Raw genomic sequence first — 24,970 nt, 5'->3', positions numbered from 1 at the left:
GGGGGCACAGTGGTGCTGTTGGTAGAGCCATTACCTCGCATTGATGTGGGTTTAATCCTGATTGTGGCTCCTGTCTGCGTGGGATTTGCACGTTCGTTCTCTCTGTTACCTCTAAGTATTCCAGTTTCTTCTCCCGTTCAAAGCTTCATTTATGATCAAAGCATATATGCAGTATACAGCTCTGAGATCTGTCCCCTCCAGATAGCCACGAGAAAAAAAACCATGGAAGAGAAACAACAAACATACCACCTTGTACAAAAATAGAACTGCAACACGATCGTCAATGGCCAAAACCCCTCTCCTTTCCCCGTACAAAATATAGCAAGAACATTGACCACCAACACCTCCTCCCCCCCACAAAATACTAACAAAACATAATATGAACATCAAGCCACAAAACCCCTCCCCTCATATATTGGGGTGGGGTGGGGTTGGTGGTCAATCGAGGGGGTTTGGGAGTTGACGACTGTGTTGCAGTTCTGTTTTTGTACGGGGTGGTGACTTTGTTGTTCCTCTTCCATTGCTTTCTTTTTAGGCCCTACTCCTTCTTGGAAGAGAATCCAAGCATCTCTTTGCATGTGACAGTTATGGTTGACATACTGAATTTTTAAAGTGATGTGGACTGACGGACGAATATGGGCCAGGGTGTAAGGGAAGTAGGAACGTAACCTCTCCAGCGTTTTGTCATATGATCACTGAAGCTTTATATCCATTTCAGGAAGAGAAATAGTTTATCACTAGGCACTGGAAATGCAAAGTGTTCTAATCTCAGCATTTATGAACACAGGAGAAATGCAGATAACATCTCAACTCCAAGGTTTATCCTGTAACTCAACGGCATACCAAGGGATGTTTACAAGCAGCATCAATACAACTGTGGAATGAGCTCGTTGGCCCTGAGACTGTTGGGCTCCAAGGCTTTTAGAGCACCTGTATCGGTTAATTGTTGTTTAATGAGAGTCATTAATCGTTTAGATTTCCTTGTGTCTTTTTCCAGCAACTTGATCTTTGTAACGTGGTCTCCTGGTGCTTTCTGTTTAAGGTTAAGTTTACTTTAATAAGCTCAGGGATCCTGTGTTACTTGTATTATTTAAGTGGACTCCCTAATAGTGCTAATCGTGGGGTCTTACTTTTGACAATGTTATGTCTCACTGGCACTCGGTTCAGCCACTGAAGTTCCTTTGGAATTAGTATGAATAAACTCTGGCTGTAAATAGACTTATTCTCCTCATGAGATATTCCAAAGAAAATACTGTCGAGCATTTAGTTTATGTTCATTTTACATAAATCTCTAAGGTATTTGCAAACCCATTCATTCAAAAAAAGTGTCCTCCATTATCACAAGTCAGATTGGCAGGAGTCAGACTGTGTAAACAGTTGTTCGGTTAAAAGCACATTTTCCTCAGAGTTAGAAAATGACTCTGAGACAGGAGCACAAAATCTGAGATCGTATTTTAACACAATACTGAGTGAACACTGTACTGAGTGAACACTGTACTGAGTTAACACTGAACTGAGTGAACACTGTCCTGAGTGAACACTGTACTGAGTGAGTACTGTACTGTGTGAACACTGTCCTGAGTGAACACTGTACTGAATGAACACTGTACTGAGTGAACACTGTAATGTGTGAACACTGTACTGTGTGAGTAATGTACTGAGTGAACACTGTACTGAGTGAGTACTGTACTGTGTGAACACTGTCCTGAGTGAACACTGTACTGAGTGAACACTGTACTGAATGAACACTGTACTGAGTGAGTACTGTACTGTGTGAACACTGTACTGAGTGAACACTGTACTGAGTGAGTACTGTACTGTGTGAACACTGCACTGAGTGAACACTGTACTTAGTGAATACTGTACTGTGTGAGTACTGTACTGAGTGAACACTGTACTGAATGAAAACTGTACTGAGCGAACACTGTACTGAGTGAGTACTGTACTGTGTGAACACTGTACTGTGTGAGTACTGTACTGAGTGAACACGGTACTGATTGAACACTGTACTGTGTGAACACTGTCCTGGATGAACACTGTACTGAGTGAGTACTGTACTGAGTGAACACTGTACTGAGTGAACACTGTACTGCATGAACACTGTATTGAGTGAACACTGTACTGAGTGAGTACTGTACTGTGTGAACACTGCACTGAGTGAACACTGTACTTAGTGAATACTGTACTGTGTGAGTACTGTACTGAGTGAACACTGTACTGAATGAAAACTGTACTGAGCGAACACTGTACTGAGTGAGTACTGTACTGTGTGAACACTGTACTGTGTGAGTACTGTACTGAGTGAACACGGTACTGATTGAACACTGTACTGTGTGAACACTGTCCTGGATGAACACTGTACTGAGTGAGTACTGTACTGAGTGAACACTGTACTGAGTGAACACTGTACTGTGTGAACACTGTACTGAGTGAATATTGTACTGCGTGAACACTGTACTGAGTGATCACTGTACTGAGTGAGTACTGTCCTGAGTGAACACTGTACTGTGTGAACATTGTACTGTGAATACTGTACTGAGTGAACACTGTACTGTGTGAACACTGTCCTGAGTGAACACTGTATGAGTGAGTACTGTACTGAGTGAATACTGTACTGAGTGAACACTGTACTGAGTGAACACTGTACTGTGTGAACACTGTACTGAGTGAATACTGTACTGCGTGAACATTGTACTGAGTGAACACTGTACTGAGTGAACACTGTACAGAGTGAACACTGTACTGTGTGAACACTGTACTGAGTGAACACTGTACTGTGTGAACACTGTCCTGAGTGAACACTGTACTGAGTGAACACTGTACTGTGTGAACACTGTACTGAGTGAGTACTGTACTGAGTGAACACTGTACTGAGTGAACACTGTACTGTGTGAACACTGTAATGTGTGAACACTGTACTGTGTGAGTAATTTACTGAGTGAACACTGTACTGAGTGAGTACTGTACTGTGTGAACACTGTCCTGAGTGAACACTGTACTGAGTGAACACTGTACTGAATGAACACTGTACTGAGTGAGTACTGTACTGTGTGAACACTGTACTGAGTGAACACTGTACTGCGTGAACACTGTATTGAGTGAACACTGTACTGAGTGAGTACTGTACTGTGTGACCACTGCACTGAGTGAACACTGTACTTAGTGAATACTGTACTGTGTGAGTACTGTACTGAATGAAAACTGTACTGAGCGAACACTGTACTGAGTGAGTACTGTACTGTGTGAACACTGTACTGTGTGAGTGCTGTACTGAGTGAACACGGTACTGATTGAACACTGTACTGTGTGAACACTGTCCTGGATGAACACTGTACTGAGTGAGTACTGTACTGAGTGAACACTGTACTGAGTGAACACTGTACTGTGTGAACACTGTACTGAGTGAATATTGTACTGCGTGAACACTGTACTGAGTGATCACTGTACTGAGTGAGTACTGTCCTGAGTGAACACTGTACTGTGTGAACACTGTACTGAGTGAACACTGTACTGTGTGAACATTGTACAGAGTGAATACTGTATGAGTGAGTACTGTACTGAGTGAACACTGTACTGAGTGAGTACTGTACTGAGTGAACACTGTACTGAGTGAACACTGTACTGCGTGAACACTGTCCTGGATGAACACTGTACTGAGTGAGTACTGTACTGAGTGAACACTGTACTGAATGAACACTGTACTGTGTGAACACTGTACTGAGTGAATATTGTACTGCGTGAACACTGTACTGAGTGATCACTGTACTGAGTGAGTACTGTCCTGAGTGAACACTGTACTGTGTGAACACTGTACTGAGTGAACACTGTACTGTGTGAACATTGTACTGAGTGAATACTGTATGAGTGAGTACTGTACTGAGTGAACACTGTACTGAGTGAGTACTGTACTGAGTGAATACTGTACTGAGTGAGTACTGTACTGAGTGAACACTGTCCTGAGTGAACACTGTATGAGTGAGTACTGTACTGAGTGAACACTGTACTGAGTGAGTACTGTACTGAGTGAATACTGTACTGAGTGAGTACTGTCCTGAGTGAACACTGTACTGTGTGAACACTGTACTGAGTGAACACTGTACTGAGTGAACACTGTACTGTGTGAACATTGTACTGAGTGAATACTGTACTGAGTGAACACTGTATTGAGTGAACACTGTACTGAGTGAGTACTGTACTGTGTGACCACTGCACTGAGTGAACACTGTACTTAGTGAATACTGTACTGTGTGAGTACTGTACTGAATGAAAACTGTACTGAGCGAACACTGTACTGAGTGAGTACTGTACTGTGTGAACACTGTACTGTGTGAGTGCTGTACTGAGTGAACACGGTACTGATTGAACACTGTACTGTGTGAACACTGTCCTGGATGAACACTGTACTGAGTGAGTACTGTACTGAGTGAACACTGTACTGAGTGAACACTGTACTGTGTGAACACTGTACTGAGTGAATATTGTACTGCGTGAACACTGTACTGAGTGATCACTGTACTGAGTGAGTACTGTCCTGAGTGAACACTGTACTGTGTGAACACTGTACTGAGTGAACACTGTACTGTGTGAACATTGTACAGAGTGAATACTGTATGAGTGAGTACTGTACTGAGTGAACACTGTACTGAGTGAGTACTGTACTGAGTGAACACTGTACTGAGTGAACACTGTACTGCGTGAACACTGTCCTGGATGAACACTGTACTGAGTGAGTACTGTACTGAGTGAACACTGTACTGAGTGAACACTGTACTGCGTGAACACTGTACTGAGTGAACACTGTACAGAGTGAACACTGTACTGTGTGAACACTGTACTGAGTGAACACTGTACTGTGTGAACACTGTACTCAGTGAACACTGTACTTAGTGAACACTGCACTCTGCAAGCTGCCATCTTCTACTTGAGATATTAAACCAAGACCCCATCTGCTCTCTCAGCTGGATGTAAAAGATACACAGTTTTTAACTCATGTTAAAAATCCTTTGTGCACTATTTTGTTTCAGTGAAGGTGAGCTATCTCAGATGTCTGGGATCACAAATTTTCTTTTCTCATATTTTCTTACCACAGAGTGAGGCTACCCGGCCCATCAAGCCTATCCCTGCTCTCTGAGCAATTGCATCAATGCCATTTCCTCAATCCTGGACCATCTCACTTGTTCTTCAACTCTGCCTACCACCACCCCCCCCCGCCTCTCAGTCACACTGCGGATAATTTACAGCAGTGCATAAACCTGCCATTTTGTGCTTTATTTTACAAGTGGTGCTGAATTGCTTAAGACCATAAGACATAGGAGCAGAATTAGGCCGTTCAGCCCAATGAGTCTGCTCTGCCATTCCATAATGGCTGATCCCAGATCCCACTCAACCCCATGCACCTGCCTTCTCACCATATCCTTTGATACCCTGACTGATCAGGAAACGATCAAATTCTGCCTTAAATATACCCACGAACTTGGCCTCCACCACAGTCTGTGCAGAGCATTCCATAGATTTACTACCCTTTGGTTAAAAAATCCCTCTTTATCTATGTTCTAAAAGGTCGCACCTCAATTTTGAGGCTGTGCCCTCTCGTTCTGGATAACCCTACCACAGGAAATATCCTCTCCACATCCACCCTATCTAGTCCATTCAACATTCTGTAGGTTTCAATGAGATCCCCCTGCATTCTTCTAAATTCCAGTGAGCACAGGCCCAAAGTTGCCAAACGTTTCTCATACATTAACCCCTTCATTCCCAGAATTATCCTCATGAGCCTCCTTTGGACTCTCCAATGACAACAGATCCTTTCTGAGACATTTGTAATGTTAACTTTGTTTTTTTCTCCACAGATCCTGCTTGACCAGCTGAGTATTTCCAGCATTTTCTGTTTTTTGACAGATTAACCGTGCTTGTTTGCCAGCTTATTCTCTCCCTGTCTGGAATTAGAAACTTCTGATGCTCTGATTGACGGATCAAATATTTTAGATTTTTTACAAGCAGAGTTTGTTGAGATCTATAATATTAAAAATGTATCAATAATAATCTATGGATAAAGCTGACATTAAAAAATGCTATGCCTACTGGGATTAGTTTGGTAGCTCTTGTTGCTGGCTAGGAAAATTATACAGTACTGTCGAGAGTCTTAGTATTTTATTTGTTGATGTGGAGCGGAGAGTGAGTTTGTAAATCTGATGGGAGCAAAGGATGTTGGGAATGCCAAGGGTGGAGGGTGTGGGACAGGTGGCAGAGAAAGAGTGCAAGGGATGGGGAGTAGCCCAGGTGCAGACACACCCAGCCCTGAGACACCAGGAAAGGTAATCTGACTCCAAACAATTGGTTTATTGATCATTGCAGAATGTCTTTATGCTTCCCGCCCCCTCCCCTCTCACTCACTCTTTTCCCAACCAAGATTCCCCTCTTCCTGTCCGCTACCCATTCTCAGTCCACAATAGAGACCGATACCAGAATCAGGTTTATCATCACTCACATATGTTATGAAATTTGTTTTTTTTTATGGCAGCAGTACTGTGCAGTACATAGAATTACTACAGTACTGTGCAAAAGTTTTAGGCATCCTAGCTATATACACAGTATGTGCCTAGGACATTTACACAGTCTTGTATACAGGAAGTTGTAGAATCTGGAGAGGATAGATGAGAATTTGGGGAGAATGAAAATGGGATTAATGAGGGGTTAGTGTAAGTAGGTAGCTGATAGAAGGGTTTATTTCTATGGTTTATATATGTGCACAATACTATAAGCCTTTTGCAAAACTGAAAAAAAATCAATACAACACTGGGTATTCTATTGAGTATGTATATGACTTATATTTATTATAGGAAATTCTTGAGTTATGTATATCATGAATAGTAATTAGTATGCAAAACATCAATGCTTGTCTATACGTATATTGTTCACTGTTGAAAGGTGATTCCTTAATCAGTGCATAAATATCAATCAGATTTGAGCCCAGGTTCTCACCTGTGAGGGCTCAAGCAATGGACTATTATCTATGGCAGTGCTTTCACTTTAGTTCATGCTGAGATCAGTGCTGCAAAGTTGGAAAGGATGTTTTTCAGATTATATGTTAAACATATGGGCACCACGGTAACATAGTGTTTAGTGCAACATTATTACAGCTTGGGGTGCTGCAGTTCAGAGTTCAGTTCCGGTGCTGACTGTAAGGAGTTTGTACGTTCTCCCCGTGACCTCGTGGGTTTCCTCTGGGTGCTCCGGTTTCCTTCCACAGTCCAAAGACGTAACGGTTAGTAGGTTCATCGGTCATTGTAAATGTCCTGTGATTAGGCTAGTGTTAAATAGGTGGGGAACCGGGTGGCCCGGCTCGTTAGGCCGGGAGGGCCTGTTTCGTGCTGTATACTTAAATAAAATTAAATTATTGTCAAAGCTGATGATTTTCACATGCAATTACATGTAATTTACATACAATTTTGCATGCAATTTGAATTTAACGATGGTGTTCTTTCTTCATGGAGTTCTGTCCAAAGTCTACATCTCAACCTATATTTAAGACAGAGGTAACAGCAATTTGTTCTGACCTAACACCTCCAACACAGAAGACCTCATAGAGAAGCCCCCACAATGTCTACCTCCAAGATAGAAGACATTACAGAAGAGACCCCACCCTGTCCACCTCCGAGGGTGAAGACATTACAGAAGAGCCATCCAGTTGGCCGCATTATCTTCCTCCAACACTCATGACAAAATTTGTAAAAGGGTTACAGAGTACAAAGAGGAACAGATAACTATTGTCATGATTATATACAATATCATTAATGCCTCTAACAAAAGCCACTGCAGTGGAAAGGATTGCAAATTAGAGATATCATGGAGTTGCAAGGGCAGAAGGGTCAAGGGTAGGATTTTTAAAGAGCATTGATGTTCCCGGATTCGAAGCAGATGAAGGGAGAAAACCATTATCAACTTTAGCTACCATGGAGATCAGAACGTGACGTTAAGTGGTCAGTGGTTTAGAAGGAATCAGACAGATGATCTTGTTATTTTATTTCATCATTGGTTTGTAAAAATATACTCTGCTCAAATTTTCTGCATTACGGAGGTGGTTGTACTTTCAAAATATATTATTGGAACACTGACAATTCCTAAGAATTTGAATGGTACTATAAATAAACTGTCTTTCTTCCTTCCTTTGTTTCCTGCCCATATACCCACAGAACCAAACATAGACGGTAATATGAAAACAACAATTGAAAAAAACTGATTATATTTCATTATTTTAAAGCAAATTGAACAATGTCAATTCACAACCAAATTATTTCATAATACAGTGATTACTTCTTCCAACAAAATGAAATTATAAGGTGATGTCTTGTGAGCAGCATCAAAGATTTACCTTTTAGCTCTAGGGTTTGAAACGGTGACGTACAATAGAGATTAAGGTCACTGATTTTGTTGGATGCAGTACACGTCAAGACTTCTGTATCTCAACCCATTAACAATAATCAGACATTTGGGGTGGGAATTTAGAATACTGCCGATTTAAAAAGCTAAAGCTAGGTCTTAAGCTGGACAGAATTTAGGAATAAGCAATGCTGCACAAGATTGTTCAACACTGCCTCCAGCTTCCTATGGGGAATTAAAAGTGACACCAAAGTTCAAACAGAAAATATAGAGATGAATCTTGCTGGCTTTGACACAACAAAAATGCAGCAAAACACATTATAATAAACACTTAGGATTTTGGGGGATCATAGCACAGTGTAGGCCATTTGGCCCACAACATTGTGCTGACCTTTTAAACTACTCCAAGATCAATCTAACCCTTCCTTCCCACATGGCTCTCCATTTCTCTTTCATTCATGTCCCTGTCTAAGAGTCTATTCAACGTTCGTAAAATTTCTGCCTCTATCATTATCCCTGGCAGTGCATTCCATGCACCCACCACCCTCTATGTAAGAAAACCATCTCTGACATCCCTCCTATATTTTCCTCTAATATCCTTAAAATTATGTCTTCTCATATTTCTGCCCTGGGGAAAAAGATGCCACTTATGCACTCTATCAATGTCTTGTACACCTCTTTCAAGTCACCTCTCATCCTCGTTTGCTCCAAAGAGAAAAGCCCTAGCTTGCTCAATCTATCCTGCAAAGACATGCTTTCTAATCCAGGCAGTATCCTGGTAAATCTCCTCTGCACCCTCCCTAAAGCTTCCACACCCTTTCTTTGATGAGGCGACCTGAACTGGGCACAATATGCCAAGACAGAAAAATGCAGAGGATTACTAATATCAGCTTTCATGGGGGTCAGAAAGAGAAGCTGGATAAGCAGCAGTTCAGAAGGAATAGGATAGATGATCCTATTTAATAATCTTTCAAAAAATTCTAGTTCTGTATTAGACCTAACCTTGAGGAAGAAACTTAATTACTTATAAATTTAGGGTATCTTTTATCAGTGCATTTATAGTTGGAGAGTGATATTATTTCTTCTGGACCAATCTTTAATGTGCAAGTTCTGCAGGAGAAGGATTAAAGTATCACTTTAATCAAGTTGCACTCGATCAACTTGCACTTTATGGCTACTTAATCCCTCCAGCGAGCTCTGCTATTTAATGACACTATGGCTGATCTGTCATCTAAATTCAAGTACAATATCTGATACAGCCTTGAAATTAGCAAAAATCTATTAATCTCTGATTTAAAATGGATGTGCACCACTGCTCACTGTGGAAGGGCTTTCCAAAATTCTTTGCTTGTTTCCAGAAAGTCTGGAAAGGCTTGGCTCATATTTTAAGGTGATTGTACTGAGTCCTACACTCCTTGGTAAGTGGAATTTGATTCCCATTATTTACTGTATCTGTTTCTCTTGTCAACTTGAAAAATTTGATCAAATAACATTACACAGATTACAAAACTAATCTGTATAATTGCTTCTTGTGACCTAATCTTGGGAGTCCAGGTATCACGATGATAAATCAACACTGCTCTTTCTCTGAGGTCAATGGATTTGTGTTAGACACTACATGGATAAGCATCGTTGTTCACTCTTCAAGAAAGATCTTGCGTTTACCACAAACTGGATTGAGCCATTACTGTTAATAATATAGTTAAATAATAAAGGGGAAAATTTCCCCCCTTTCCTTTCCAGTTCTGATGAAGGGACTCAGCCTGAAAAATCGATTGTTTACTTGTTTCCATAGATGCTGCCTGATCTACTGAGTTCCTTCAGCAAATTTGTGCGTGTAGCTTTGGATTTCCAGCATCTGCAGATTTTCATTTGATAGTTAAGTAATAGTGTTACCTGTTCATTTTAACATTGTACCATGTTGAGTATTCAATTATGTACGTAATCCAATGTAATTCTTGGATGCATTGATTGTCTATGGGAAGTAAATGAAAGCACTCGAAAAAATGGCACACTCTGCACCAATAAACATGCTACGTCCTGTAAAACCAATGATTGAACAAAATACAGCTCCTACAACAAATACCATCATTTAGTCTTTGATGAAAGGAGATGCAAAATTGATTTGACACTATTCCAGGAAAGCAGAAGAGCTGGTTTTTAAATTAATTTTCAATCTGTTATCCTGGGTGTTCCTCAGTGTGCCCAACGACAGGCCTCTGAACTAGTAATAACATAATGGAGAGACTCACTCAGACGTTGTTTCCTCGGAATGAATAAATGTATACAGTAGCTTGACATTGTGGGAGCACCTAATGTAATTCCCAGTACTTTAGAGTCAGCACAGCTGGTTCAGGGACTTGTAGTCTTCTGCACTTGGGAGAAAACAATCTCCGTAAATTAGGCTCTTTGATATTATCTGCAGAGTTCCACTAAGATGCTAAAATGTGTTCTATTGCATAAGCCACCAATGAAGAAAAAGGAGCTAAGCACCAAAAAACTGAGAATACGAATGATGCACCATCAATAACTCTCTGAGACGTGAGGCGAGATATAGGCTTTTATTGGCTGGAAGAAAGAACAAGCAGCAATTGACCACCATACTACATCCTGGAGACTGAGACCAGGGCTCAGGCTCAAATCGCCTTTATACCGGGGTCCGTGGGAGGAGCCACGGTCCGTGGGAGGAGCCACAGGAGCAGTCAGCAGGTGGGGGGGGGGGGGGGGGGGTGTCCAGAGAGGTATATGTAGTTCACCACGATGAACAATTAAGTTGAGAAACCTTTTTGCATTTACATAGCCTGAATCTATCCATTGTCTTTATCCCTAAATCACAGTGCATCTGTCATCGGAAGTAGGTGTGTATTATAATGTGGGTGACTCCATTCCTTCTCCGTGATCTATGCTAGTAATTTACTTCAGACAGGAGGTTTTTCATTGAATTCCAAGAGGGCAAAGTAGCATCCCATTCTCCAGTAAAATGTAATAAGTACAACTGAGCTTTCAGTATTCACTTTGGGCCTAGGATTCCTAAGGATGAAACTATAGGTGTCAAATTAGCAACAGCACATATGAGCTAAGGAGTCAACCTGAATTTGACACCAAGCTGACTTCAACTGATAAACATGAGGAAGTCTGCAGATGTTGGAAATCCAAAGTGACACAAACACACAAAATGCTGGAGGAACTCAGTAGGGCAGGCAACATTGATGGAAAAGAGTAAAAAAAAATCAAAGTTTTGGGCTGAATCTTTCTTCAGGACTGAGAAGGAAGGGGGAAGATGCCAGAATAAAAAGGTGGGGGAAGGGGGAGGAGGCTAGCTGAAAGGTGATAGGTGAAAACAGGTGGGTGGGAAAGGTTGAAGAGTCAGAGGGCAGCAGAGGTCACTGAGGGGGAGCAGTGAGAGAGTGTTTCACTGACCTCCCATTGAAGAGAAGATTTAAACTTCTTCAACCAAGTTTTGAAACCTTTTCTTTCTATGGCCATAAATTCTGCTGATGACGCAGAAAGATACTCCCTGCATAGGACAGGCTCCCACTAGCCCATGCAAAGCAACAAAAGAGGAACACTTAATGTGATGATGCTATTGGTCAGAAATTCTACGAGTTTCCTGCCATTGGGATCCAGGACTGGATTCACTCGCCTCAGCGCTGAAATTACCCTGCAGCTGTGCATTCACTTTCAGAGACTCTGCAGCTCATGTTCTATGTGTTATTTATTTAGTTTTTTCTCATTTGTATGATTTGTCCTTTTCTGCAATTGGGATTTTTGTCAGTCTTTGTTCTATGTATCCTTTTGCGGATTCTATTGTGTTGCTTTGTTTTGTCTGCAAGAAAATGTATTTCAAGATTGTATATGATATACATATATTGATAATAAATTTACTTTAAGTTTTGATCATTCTGTATGATCTAGGCACTCCACTTGCTAAGAGTACGAAAGGAAAGAAACAAAGCTTCTTGGTGCTCTACCCTTTTCTTTTAAGTCATCCCTCAGGACCAAGGACGACTTGTTTCTACCCCAGTTCTTGTCCATTATGGTGACTGGGCCAGCATGGGCCAACAGACTCTGCTACTGGTGAGGTGGAACCTCTTGCTAGGTCAGCGGATAGTTTAGAAGAAGGCGTGCTGCTCTGCTGTTTATGCAGGTCTTGTGAATAGTTGTAATAGAGAGACTCAACATTTTGGTTGATAAGAGTGAATGCTACTTCTCATAATGAAGGGCCACAGGTCAGGTTGGTGTCAAAATAACACTTTTTAAAGGAATCTTCATGGTTATCCTCCAACTGGTTCACCTGCACAGCTAGTGCCATAATGGACCTTGGATTAGAGATTCTGAGCCAGGAGTGAAGCATGTGAATGACTTGATCTGTCCATCAGCCCTGACAGACATTGGCCTAGGAGAAAACACTGAAATTGATTTACTTATCCAGCTATTGGATTTGGAGGATTTTGTGGAAGTAGAGCTTGTGGCACCTCTTCAGTGCCTTGAGATATGGCCTGCAGTTAGTTTTACATTTCATAAACCTACATAAAATATGGATCAATTAAATCATGAGGCTTGTATGTCTGCATTACTTGTTACTCTATTCTTCTTGTAGTCAGAGGTTGATCTAGCTCATGGAGGCAATGGTGGATTTCAATATTTAATATCTGCTTTTGTTGGGAGGTAGCTTTGGATTTATAGGAAGTGGCCCATATTTTCCGGTCTCATCATGAACCTTTATCGTTAGAGGGTGGTGCTGTGCAGCAGGAGCAGGTAAATTCTCTTGAGTGCTTCAATGAATGTGTCAACAATGGCTTGGAGCTTCACCTCTTTATGTGTGCATTTACAAGTGTCATCTGGAGTAGACATGGTTTGGACACGTTTCCATGCCTGTAGATCAGTTCTATTCCATAAGGGCTGAGCTTGGATCATTGGAAGATGCGGTGCATCGTTGTGGTACGAAAGATTGGGAGAAGTGATAATGCAGCATAGTTTATCTTTGATCTGCACTGAGATTATGTTTACTGTGGATTCATCAATAAAGAGGATATCTTGCATGTCTTCATATAGCAAATGCGTAAAGATTGATTTCATGGGCAATCAAATTTGTGAAAGGCGCCCAAAGTCCCTGACAACTGTAAAGCGAGATTTGTGAGGCCAAACAAGGCCAAAGTCCCTGACAACTGTAAAGCGGGATTTGTGAGGCCAAACAAGGCCATGCACAATGTTGGTGGTGGTCTATTTTTTTTCCTGCAGGTGGTGAAACGAAATTAGAATCAGGCTTAATGTCACCGGCATACTGTATGTCATGAAATTTGTTAACTTTGCGGCAGCAGGACAATGCAATACATGATGTTAGAGAGAGAAAAAGAAGACTGTGAATTACAGTAAGTATATATGATATAAGTATTTAAGTATTGCAAAAAATTGGAAATCAAAAAAGTAGTGAGGTAGTGTTCAGGGGTTCAATATCCATTGTGAATTTAGATAGCAGAGGGGGAGAAGCTGTTGCTGAATCATTGAGTGAGTGCCTTCAGGCTTTTGTGCCTCCTACCTGATGGTAACAATGAGAAGAATCGGAATCAGAATTAAGTTTAATATTACCGGCATATGTTGTGAAATTTGTTAACTTTGTGGCAGCAGTACAATTCCATACATGATAGTAGTGTCCATGGGGTCAGTCTTGTGCCTTTGGATGGATAGACTCAACACTGATTCAGGGAGGAGGAAAGTAGGTGAGGACTTGTGATAACTTTAACAATCAATTCCATTGTTTCAGTGTGTTCCATGTTGGAGTAATTGCCTTAGCAGTGCTAAACAGTTCTCATTTTCAATATTTTTGCCTTATTCAGCTCATTTGACACCTGCATAATGTAGTGGGAAAACATTGCTGACAAATCTTCCTTCCACCAGGCAGAGAACGCAGTAATGTGAGCAGGCCCCACCTCTGTTACAGAAATGATCCATACCCTAATATCAAGGTCAGGGCTACAGCTCAGCTGGAAGTCTCTCAGTCCTTAATTTGCAGTCACAGAACAGGCTTCCAGAAACTCTGGGCTCACTATTTCTCTTCTCTTTCATAAACATCAATCAGTTAGTTCTTCTCAACCCGTCTCCTGTTGGCTTTGAGGTTTCTGAGTTATCTTATCCCAGGAGAATTTCCAACAACCAAAGATGTTTTCCTTTCAGAAAGCTTTCTACTCCACCAAACTAGAGAATTCCCATCTTATTTCTCAGAATGTAGCGAGGGGGTCACCTTGGTTGTTGAATATCTGATCTTTCATCTTCAAAAAGGACCTGTCAATTAAATATAAATTGAATCAAGTTCTCATGTCCTATGCACGTTTCTTTGTAACACCTTTTTTCCCTTATTCTTGTTCCTGTAATATCACCCTTTATCTATAGCTGTCAATCTTAGAAGACAACCACAAACCTTTCACATCTGCCAATCCTGGCAGTCTATATCCCAAACCTGTTGCAGTAATGTATTGACTTGAATCATGAAATCGTAGAATTGTACTGCACAGAAACAGACCCTCTCAGCCTACCTCGTACATAATGACTGTGGCACTGATCCTATTTGTCTGCATTAGTCCTGAATCTATTCTCTGCTGTCCACAATATTGGCCTAATAAACAACAAACTCACTACTTAGCATCTTTACATTGATGCGTATTACAAATCACTCAAATTATATTCCCTAATGTATTATGGAAATCTATTTGGCTCTGTATGCTGGTTTTATAAGCTCTGTTTATGTTCTCAACAACATACCTTTAATTGTTATACCTGCGTCATTTGATCAGCAGATAAGAACTGGATATTGGGCTAATAATTAAAGTGTGGTTTCTGCAATAGCTTAAGAGCAGAAACATGGGCCCAGATGTTGTTTGAATTATGCCACCCACTCCACAGTATAAATAGAGCAGTAGAAGACAGAAATTTATTCAAGATCCTCCTTTACTCGATCTCTCATTCATCCCCAGTAACTATTATCAGAAGATATTTTAGATAGGTTTCCTCTGGGCGCTCTGGTTTCTGCCCACAGTCCAAAGAAGTACCAGTTAGTAATTAATAGGTCATTGTCCCGTGATTGGGCGACGCGGCTCGAAGGGCCGGAAAGGCCTATTCCGCGCTGTATCTTAATCAATAATCAATCAATAAATAACTAAATGCTCAATGTGCATGTCCACATATGAACTTCTGAGGTTCTCATCTTCCTGTGGCCAGTGGAGTGAAGATTTAAAATGTTGAATTTCCAAATGCAATGAGTGGTCATGACTTAGCACTTATAGTTAGCTCCTTGATGCTTTGCCCCAGAACTCACATGCCAAGCTGTTCAATTTTCAACACTTTCAGGCTTTCAGACTTTTCACAGCCATTTGCTAGACTCAAAAATACCCAACATTAGGGCTGATTCTTTGCCATGACCTCATAGTGGGAAATACATCCTGCTAAATACAATTGAAAATGGTTTGGAAATCCAGTAAAACAGAAATTCCATTATCAAATAAGGTTGAAAGAGTACAGAGAAATTTTTTTATGGATGTTGCTGGGCCTGGAGGTTCTAAGGTATAAGGAAAGATTGAATAGTTTAGGACTTTATTCTTTTGGAGATGAGATGAGGTTTGATAGATGTATACAAAATTAAGAGAGGTACAGATAGGGTAAATGTAAGCAGGCTTTTTCCATTATGGTTGGGTGGAGATTACAACCAAAGGTCATGGGTTAAAGGTGAAAGGTGAAATTTTAAGGGGCAGATGAGAGGAAACTTCTTCACTCAGAGGGTCGTGAGAGTGTGGAATGAACTGCCAGCACAAGTGGCGTATCAAAGCTCGATTTCAACATTTAAGAGAAATTTGGATAGGTACATAGATAGTAGGAGTATGAGGGGCTATGGGTCTGGTCCAGGTCAATAGTAGTAGGCAGCTTAAATGGTTAAGCATGAACTATTTGGGCCAAAGGGCCTGTTTCTGTGCTGTACTTTTCTACGACTCTATGTTTAAACCAAATATTATAGGGAAAAATCAAGTTTGACATCCAGTCTGTAGTTAGTTGGCCTCCCAAGAACTGCTGTTCAACAGCTGGAGTAGCTTGATTAGAGATGAACAAATTGACCATGGTTCCTGTTTCGGATCACTGTGCAGTGATCTCTGATGAAGTGAATATACACGGATGTATGGAATTGTGCAAAAGTCTTAGGCACATGTAATAATATTGCGTAAAGTGAAGATGTTTTCAAAAATAATAAACTAAGTTTCTAAATATCAGAAGGTTACTATAAAGAGAAGTAAATAGTAAAAAATTAAATGAAATCAAAATTTGTGTGACCATCCTTTGCCTTTAAAACTGCATCAATTCCGTTAGGTACATAATCATGCAGTTTTATAAGAAAATCAGCTGGTTGGTTGTTCCAAACATCTTGGAGAACTGGCCACAGTTCTTCTGCAGATCTTGGCTGTCTCATTTGCTTCTGTCTCTCCAGGTAATCCCAGACAGCCTCGATGATGTTACGATCAGGGCTCTGCAGAGGCCATACCGTCTGAAGCCATATAAATAATCTAGGATGCTGAAGATTTCTGCACAATAGTGAAGATTAGTGAGTGAACTGATTATGTTGTGGCATCCTTCAAATCAAATCAGCCTGCTGACTTTCAAAGACAGGATTCACACATAAATGTGATGACTGGGACAAGGTATTGAAGCTAACAGTAACCAGAGGGAAGTATGTCCTTCAAAAGAAAGAAAAGGAGGAAGTCAGGCAAGTAAAAATGTTGAATCAACACAAAACATATTGAAAACAGAATGTTGCAAATATCATTGCTTTCAACATCTTTGTGTATACAAATCTGTATCAGAAGAGTTTCTTATCAATACTCCTGTCAAATAAGCACAATAAGAGTTTACAAATTGTGTTTTAAATAGCTTCTGATAGACATAGCACAATCACAAAGGGTGATTGGTAAGTTTGTGGCCTAAGGTAGAAGGAGTCAATTTCAGAAAACCTAGCACATTTATTTTTCAACATAGTCCCCTCCTACATTTACACACTTAGTCCAGCGGTCGTGGAGCATACGGGTCCTTTCTTTGTCGGTCGGCACCTTGGAGCTCCAGAAGTGGTCCACAGCAGGGGTGATTGATAAGTTTGTGGCCTAAGGTAGAAGGGGATGAGTTATTAACTTCAAACTTTCTGCATGATGACTCACAGAGTTGAACTGCATGTGCACATAATGAGAGCTTTCCACCTCATCTCTTTCCACCTCAGGCCACAAAGTTATCAATCACCCCTGCTGTGGACCACTTTCTGGAGGTCCAAGACGCCGACTTCTACAAAGAAAGGACCCGTATGCTCCACGACCGCTGGACTAAGTGTGTAAATGTAGGAGGCGACTATGTTGAAAAATAAATGTGCTAGGTTTTCTAAAATTGACTCCTTTTACCTTAGGCCACGAACTTATAATCACCCCTCGTATATATTTAATATCACTAGATTACATTGAGATTGGAGACCATGCAGTTGACCATGAACTGCCCTCTGAAATGGCCTAGTAAACCAGTTGAAAATGCAGTTATGGATGGCAATAAATGGTGAGCTTGCCAAAACTGCAGACATTCCAAGAACAAATATAAAAAAAGATTTTATTTATGTTCATAATTTTTTTTTAGTGCTCGTCTTACAGAAAGTGCCTTATGTAGATTTTTGATAATTTGCATGAAGTATTTCCATAAGACAATAAGACCATAAGATATAGGAGCAGAGTTAGGCTATCTGGCCCATCGAGTCTGCTCCGCCATTCAATCATAGCTGATCTTTTTTTTTCTCCTCCTCAACCCTAGTTCCTGGCCTTCTCCCCATAACCTTTGATGCCATGTCCAATCAACCTTTTGTGCCATGTCCTATTCCATAGGTTCACCACCCTTTGGCTAAAGAAATTTCTCCACATCTCTGTTTTGAAAGGGTGCCCCTCTATCCTGAGGCTTTTGTCCTAGACTCTCCCACCATGGGAAACATCCTTTCCACATCTACTCTATCTAGGCCTTTCAACATTTGAAAGGTTTCAATGAGATCCTCCCTCATCCATCTGAATTCCAGTGAGTACAGACCCAGAGCCATCAAACGTTCCTCATATGATAACACTTTCATTCCTGGAATCATCCTTGTGAACTTCCTCTGAACCCTCTCCAATGCCAGCACATCTTTTCTAAGATGAGGGGCCCAAAACTGTTAACAATACGCAAGGTGAGGCTTCACCAGTGCCTTATAAAGCCTCAGCATCACATCCTTGCTCTTGTATTCTAGACCTCTTGAAATGAATGCTAACATGGCATTTGCCTTCCTCACCACTGACTCAACCTGCAAGTTAACCTTCAGGGTGTTCTGCACAAGGACTCCCAAGTCCCTCTGCATCTCAGATTCCTGGATTTTCTCCCCATTCAGAAAACAGTCTGCACATTTATTTCTTCTATCAAAGTGCATGACCATACGTTTTCCTGCATTGTATTTCATTTGCTACTTTCTTGCCCATTCTCCTAACCTCTCCAAGTCCTTCTGCATCCTGTTTCCTCAACACTATCTGCCTCTTCACCAATCTCTGTATCATCTGCAAACTTGGCAACAATGTCATCTACTCCATCATCTAAATCATTTATATACAGCATAAAAAGAAGTGGTCCTAACATCGACCCCTGCAGAACACCTCTAGTCACTGGCAGCAAACCAGAAAAGGATCTTTTTATTCTCATTAGCTGCCGCCTACCAATCAGCTTATGCTGTAACCATGTTAGTAACTTTCCTGTAATATCATGGGCTCTTAACTTGGTAAGCAGCCTCATGTGCAGCACCTTGTCAAAGACCTTCTGAAAGTACAACATCCACTATATACCCTTTATCTATCCTACTTGTAATCTCCTCAAAGAATTCCCAAAAGTTCATCAGGCAGGATTTTCCCTGAAGGAAACCATGCTGACTTTGTACTATCTTGTCCTGTGTCACCAAGTACTCCATCAACTCATCCTTAACAATTGACTCTAACGTCTTCCTAACCACGGAGGTCAGGCTAACTGGTCTATAATTTCCTTTCTGCTGCCTTCTTCCTTTCTTAAAGAGTGGAGTATGATTTGGAATTTTCCAGTACTCTGGCACCATGCCAGAGTCCAATGATTTCTGCAAGTTCATTTCTAATGTCACCACAATCTCTAATGCTACCACTTTCAGAACCCTAGAATGCAGTTCATCTGGTCTGGGTAACTTACGTACCTTTAGGTCTTTCAGCTTTTTGAGCACCTTCTCCCTTGTAATAGTAACTGCATCCACTTCTCTTCCCTCACACAGTACAACATCAGGCATACTGCTAATGTCCTCCACAGTGAAGATTGATGCGAAATACTCATTTAGTTCATCAGCCATCTCCTATCCCTCGTTATTAATTCTCCTGCCTCATGATCCAAGAACCTGAAGCCCTGCCCCCTGTACCAGCTTCTCAGCCACGCATTTATCTGCCAAACCATCCTGTTTTTACCCTCACTGGCGCGTGGCACAGGCAGCAATCTAGAAACTACTATCCTGGAGGTCCTGCTTCTCAGCTTTCTACCTAGCTCTCTAAATTCTCTTTTCAGGACCTCATTGCTTTTCCTTCCTATGTCATTGATACCAATATGTACCAAGACATCTGAGTACATACACATTTCAGTGGGGAACAATGCTATAATTCAACAGACCTTGGGTAGCATCAGCCAAGACATCACAAGAGCTTTGCCCATTATCCTAGGCCATCAGTTACTACAGAAACCAAAGCTTGGCCTGGAAATGATATGGAAACCTGGATGAACTGAAAAAACTGCAAGTCTCCACATCAAGGGTTAGTGCAGTAGAAAAGAAACTTGTAAGAGGAAAAAGCAGGTGGAGAGCATATGACTTGAAATTTATTTTCAATTGCTAGCAATAAATGTAATGGATTCTGAAACTCAGTCTCCTGAATTTCCAGCTTGTGATAACAATGATATTCAGCATTTATATAATGTCTTTATGGAACGAAAGCAATGCAGGTTTTTCACCAAGCAATATAAAGCAAAAATTGACATCACCTCAGAGAATCTATAGAAGAAATCTGCTGAATGACAACTGAGGAATCCTACCCACGTACTTTACTGAAGCCCATGCATTATACTCCACTAAATGCTGTCGGATGTGTTGGACACAGAAACATTCATCCAATTATTCACACAATATAAATACTGTTAAATCTGATCGGACATCCCAAGGGCAAATATAGAAAGTGATTTTACTTATGTTCATTATATTATTTTATTAATTCTTATCTTACAGAAACTAACAGAATTAGAAATCAAACATATATTGTTTCCCAGTAAGCCATGCTCCCTCTAACCAACTATTGCTCTGAGCAGGAAAATTTTACATGGGCTGAAAACTGCAAATGTTTATAGAAAAGAGAACTCCTGCTGCGGGGCAACAAAGGCTATGTAGGCAGGAGCATTTCAGTAACTGTGTGGCCGTGCATTCCTTCAGTTTAGAGGGAACAGTGCCTGTAAGAGAAATTGTAAGGGCTATTTGTTTAAGTAATTGTTTCTGAGTAGGAAATCAAATGAAAAGTTATTCAGAAATTATGGTACTGTGCAAAAATCGTAGGCAGATGTAAAAACATTCTGTAAAGCAATGATGTTTTCAAAAATATTGATATGAAAAGTTTCTAAATATATAAAAATTTACTATGAAGAGCAGTAAACAGTTAAAAAAAAACGAAATCAAAACTATATTTGGTGACGCCACTCTTTGCCTTTAAAACTGCACCAAGTCTCCTAGGTAGTTTTATAAGAAAGTTGGCTGGTATGTTGTTCCAAGCATCTTGCAGAACTTGCCACAGTTCTTCTGCAGACTTGAACTGTCTTGCTTGCTTCTGTGTTTATAGATAATCCCAGACAGCCTCGATGAGGTTGAGTTCAGGAGTCTGTGGAGGCCATACCATCTGAAACAATATAAAAAATCTAGACTATTTGAGAAAAAATTGTCAGAGTAAGTATGATTAATAGGTGCTGTGTGAAGAGTTGGAATAATGTGACGAATCTATTAGAAAATGTAGCAAAAGTAACATACAGTAGCATCAGTAGAAGTCAGTCATGTTAATACATGTAGACAAATATTAGGAAACAAGTCAATTAAAGATTTAAAGCAATACACACAAAATGCTGAAGGAATTCGGCAGGTCAGGCAGCATCCATGGAAGAAATTTTGGGTCGAGGCTCTTCCTCAGGACTGGAAAGGAAGACGGAAGATGCTAGAATAAAAAGATGGTAGGAGGGGAAAGAGGATAATAAGAAGGTGATAGGTGAAGCCAGGTGGGTGGGAAAGGTAAAGGGCTGGAGATGAAAGAATCTGGTAGGAGAAAGGGAAGGGGGAGAGGACCTGGGGGAGATAGGCAGGATAGAGGAGGTAAAGGGCCAGAGTGGGGAATAGAAGGAGGAGGCAATTTTTTTTAACCAGGAGGAGAAATTAATATTCATGTCATCAGTTTGGAGACTATCCAGATGGAATATAAGGTGCTGCACCTCTTAGCACCTTGTGTAGCTTAATCAACTCATCTCTCATCTTCCTTTATTCCAGAGAGCAAAACTCTACCTCACTCAACTTATCCTCAAAAGACATGCTCTTTAATCCAGGCAGCATCCTGGTAAATCTCCTCTGCACCCTCTCTAAACCTTCCACATCCTTTCCACAATGAGGCAACCAGAACTGAACACAATATTCCAAGTGTGGTCTAACCAGGATTTTACAGAGCTGCAACATTACTTTGCGGTTCTTAAATGCAATTTCTTGACTAATGAAGGCCAACACACCATACACCTTCTTATCAACCATATCAACTTATGTGGTTCCGTTGAGGGATCAATGGATGTAGACCCCAAGATCCATCTGTTCCTCCACTCTGCTAAGAATCCAACCATTGACCCTGTATTCTGCCTTCAAATTCAACTTTCCAAAGTGAATTACTTCACACTTTTCCATGTTGAACTCCATCTGCAACTTCTCAGCTGAGGTCTGCAACCTGCCAATGTCCTATTGTAATAATTTATAAAGTAATATTATTAAATGGGCAATGGAACAAAGAAGCTCAAGTGAGGATGTCAATGATGTGGGAAACATTCAAAGACATAATGAAGTATTTGTGTAAGGGACAGTCATACTGATGATGAAAGTTAGAATACCTCAGTATAACATGTTTCTATTTCTTACCGAGTTTACATATAATAGCATACCATGGGTCATAAAGCAAAGCTGGAAATAACATGCATAGTTCTGTGGAACTATATTAGAAAATGAGATGGTCAAGTTGAACAACTAATGAGATAGTCCTTGCAAGGGAAGAATGAGAAACAGCGTTGTCTTCGCAGAGCACACAGATAACCCCGGGAAGTTGTTGGGATATTAATGTTCAGAAACATTAATGCCATTAAATCAAGGGGCAAGAATGTAGAAAGGGGTAGGGTATTGAGTCGGCCATTACTCTTGTTTCACTATTCAATTAAAAGACGTCTCATCCGTTGTCAATTCCAGTCACTTGCCTTTCCAGTGATTGCCTTACTTACTGGAAGTATTGGCAACGTCGGGTAGGCGGCAGCCTCGTACCCCTGTGAGATAGGGACATGCCTGTCCTAGCATGCAAAGTTAGCTCCAGCGGACTGGGCAGATGAGATTTGTGGTGAGATCCAATGGGCAGGATGGCAGTAGTGCAACACTCCGTGGAGAGCAAAGGACGTGACAAGGCATAGAAGATGTTATGGTCATGCTCTGCAACCAAGGAAGACCCCAGTTTGTGATTCTTGCGTGTACCACCAGACCCAGACTTCTGAGGTTGAGAGAGTGGAACTGCCCCAGTGGCTTTTCCACTTTAAAAACTCTCCCGCACAGGTTTCCTGTCATCGTTGGACAGGATGCACAACCACCATACATAATACATATATAAAAGATTAGCAAGTTTATGAATAACACCAAGATTGGTAGAATTCTGGACAATGTAAAGGATTTTCAAAAAATGTTGTGGGATATAGGTCATTAATAGATATAGGCAGAGATGTGGTAGATGGAATAAAGTACAAGCGACGAGTGAGACGTTGCATTTGAAAAGTCAAAAGAAAGGAGAAAGTAAACATTTAATGGTACAGCCCTTAATGAGAATTGGGAAATAGAGGGATATTGGGCATCAGGTTCATGGTACACTGAAAGCGATTGTATAAATGGATAAGATGATAAAGATGCTTGCTTTCATTGATGGGGTTGTTGAGAATAAGAGTAAGGAAGTCATGCTTCAGCTGTATAAAAGTGAAGTCAGACCACACAGAGTATTGTGTGCCGTTCTGGTTGCCCCATTACAGGAAGGATATGGGGACTGTGGAGAGGGTACAAAGGAGGTTTACGGGGATGCTCTCTGGATCAGAGCTATGAGCAATAAGGATTGATCAGAAAAGCTCCACTCATGGCGTGGCCACTGAACTGATAATGGTTGGTCAGTGCTGCTACAAGGCTAGTACAGGAGAAGAGCATGGTTGGTGGATCAAGTCAAGCACAAATCAACTCATTATAGATTAAAGGAGGAAATTAAAGGAGACAGAGAAGCAGCTTCAGTGACAGGTTACTGTCGATGCAATGCTCCTCAGACAGGATGAAGAGATCAATACTCCCCAATGCCATTCGGCTTTACAATTCAATCGCCAGGAGTAAGATATGTTAAAGTGCCGGGGTTAGGACTCAATGTATTTAAGTAAACTACTTAAGAACTTTTTAAAAGCTATTATTAATGCTTTTTGAGAGGGTGATTTTAGATGCATATCATATTTTTACTGAGTTAAGTATTGTATGTAATTAGTTTTGCTACAATAAGTGTATGGGACATTGGAAAAAATGTTGAATTTCCCCATGGGGATGAATAAAGTATCTATCTATCTATCTATCTATTTATAATGAGAATTTATCCTATACATTATTCAAGGTTCTTGTTTTATCTCTTCTTGTATCAGCTTCCATCTTCTTCAGCCCAATGTGACCTCCACCCATCATCTTCTTTCTTCTTACATCATTCCCAGTCTCTCGCTCCCTCACCTGTCTATCAGCCTCCCCCCACCCCCACCAATTTGATCCATCCATCACCTAATAGCTCTTCTTCCATCTCAGCCCCACACCTTTTTATACTGGCTTTCCGCTCAATCCCAATGAAGGGCTTGCTGTCTGATATACCAACACTCCATTTCCCATCACTGATTCGGTTTGATCTGCTGAGTTCTTCCAGCATGTTGTATGTGCTCCAGATTTACAGCATCTGTAGTTTCTCTTCTGTCCTGACTTATTTTCCAATGAACTGGTTCTTGGAAAACAGTCAGAAATTAATATATACTTTCAAAGTACAGTATAACAAAAAAAAGTGACTGTTTAGTATTACCTTTAAATAGATGAAATGTAGTGCTATTACAGTTAGCGTGATGCTGTTACAACTCGGAATGTTGGAGGTCAGAGTTCAATTCTGACCTCATCTGTAAGAGTCTGTACGTCTTCCCCATGGAATAGATAGATAGATAGATACTTTATTCATCCCCATGG

General features: G+C 40.8%; 1 protein-coding gene across 1 annotated transcript; it reads right to left on the bottom strand.

Annotated features, from left to right (window-relative positions):
- Positions 1–865: 865 nt before the first annotated feature.
- LOC140715047 (uncharacterized) lies at positions 866–24,665 on the bottom strand. The gene is given in 8 exon segments (XM_073026775.1): positions 866–1,033; positions 3,048–3,313; positions 3,352–3,489; positions 3,575–3,813; positions 3,858–4,008; positions 4,011–4,094; positions 4,133–4,206; positions 24,556–24,665. Coding segments are annotated over 8 exon segments (1,230 nt in total).
- Positions 24,666–24,970: the final 305 nt, after the last annotated feature.

Source organism: Hemitrygon akajei, chromosome 23 (assembly GCF_048418815.1).
Source record: "Hemitrygon akajei chromosome 23, sHemAka1.3, whole genome shotgun sequence".
NCBI lineage: Eukaryota > Metazoa > Chordata > Chondrichthyes > Myliobatiformes > Dasyatidae > Hemitrygon > Hemitrygon akajei.
This window is presented reverse-complemented; position numbering and strand designations above follow the sequence as displayed.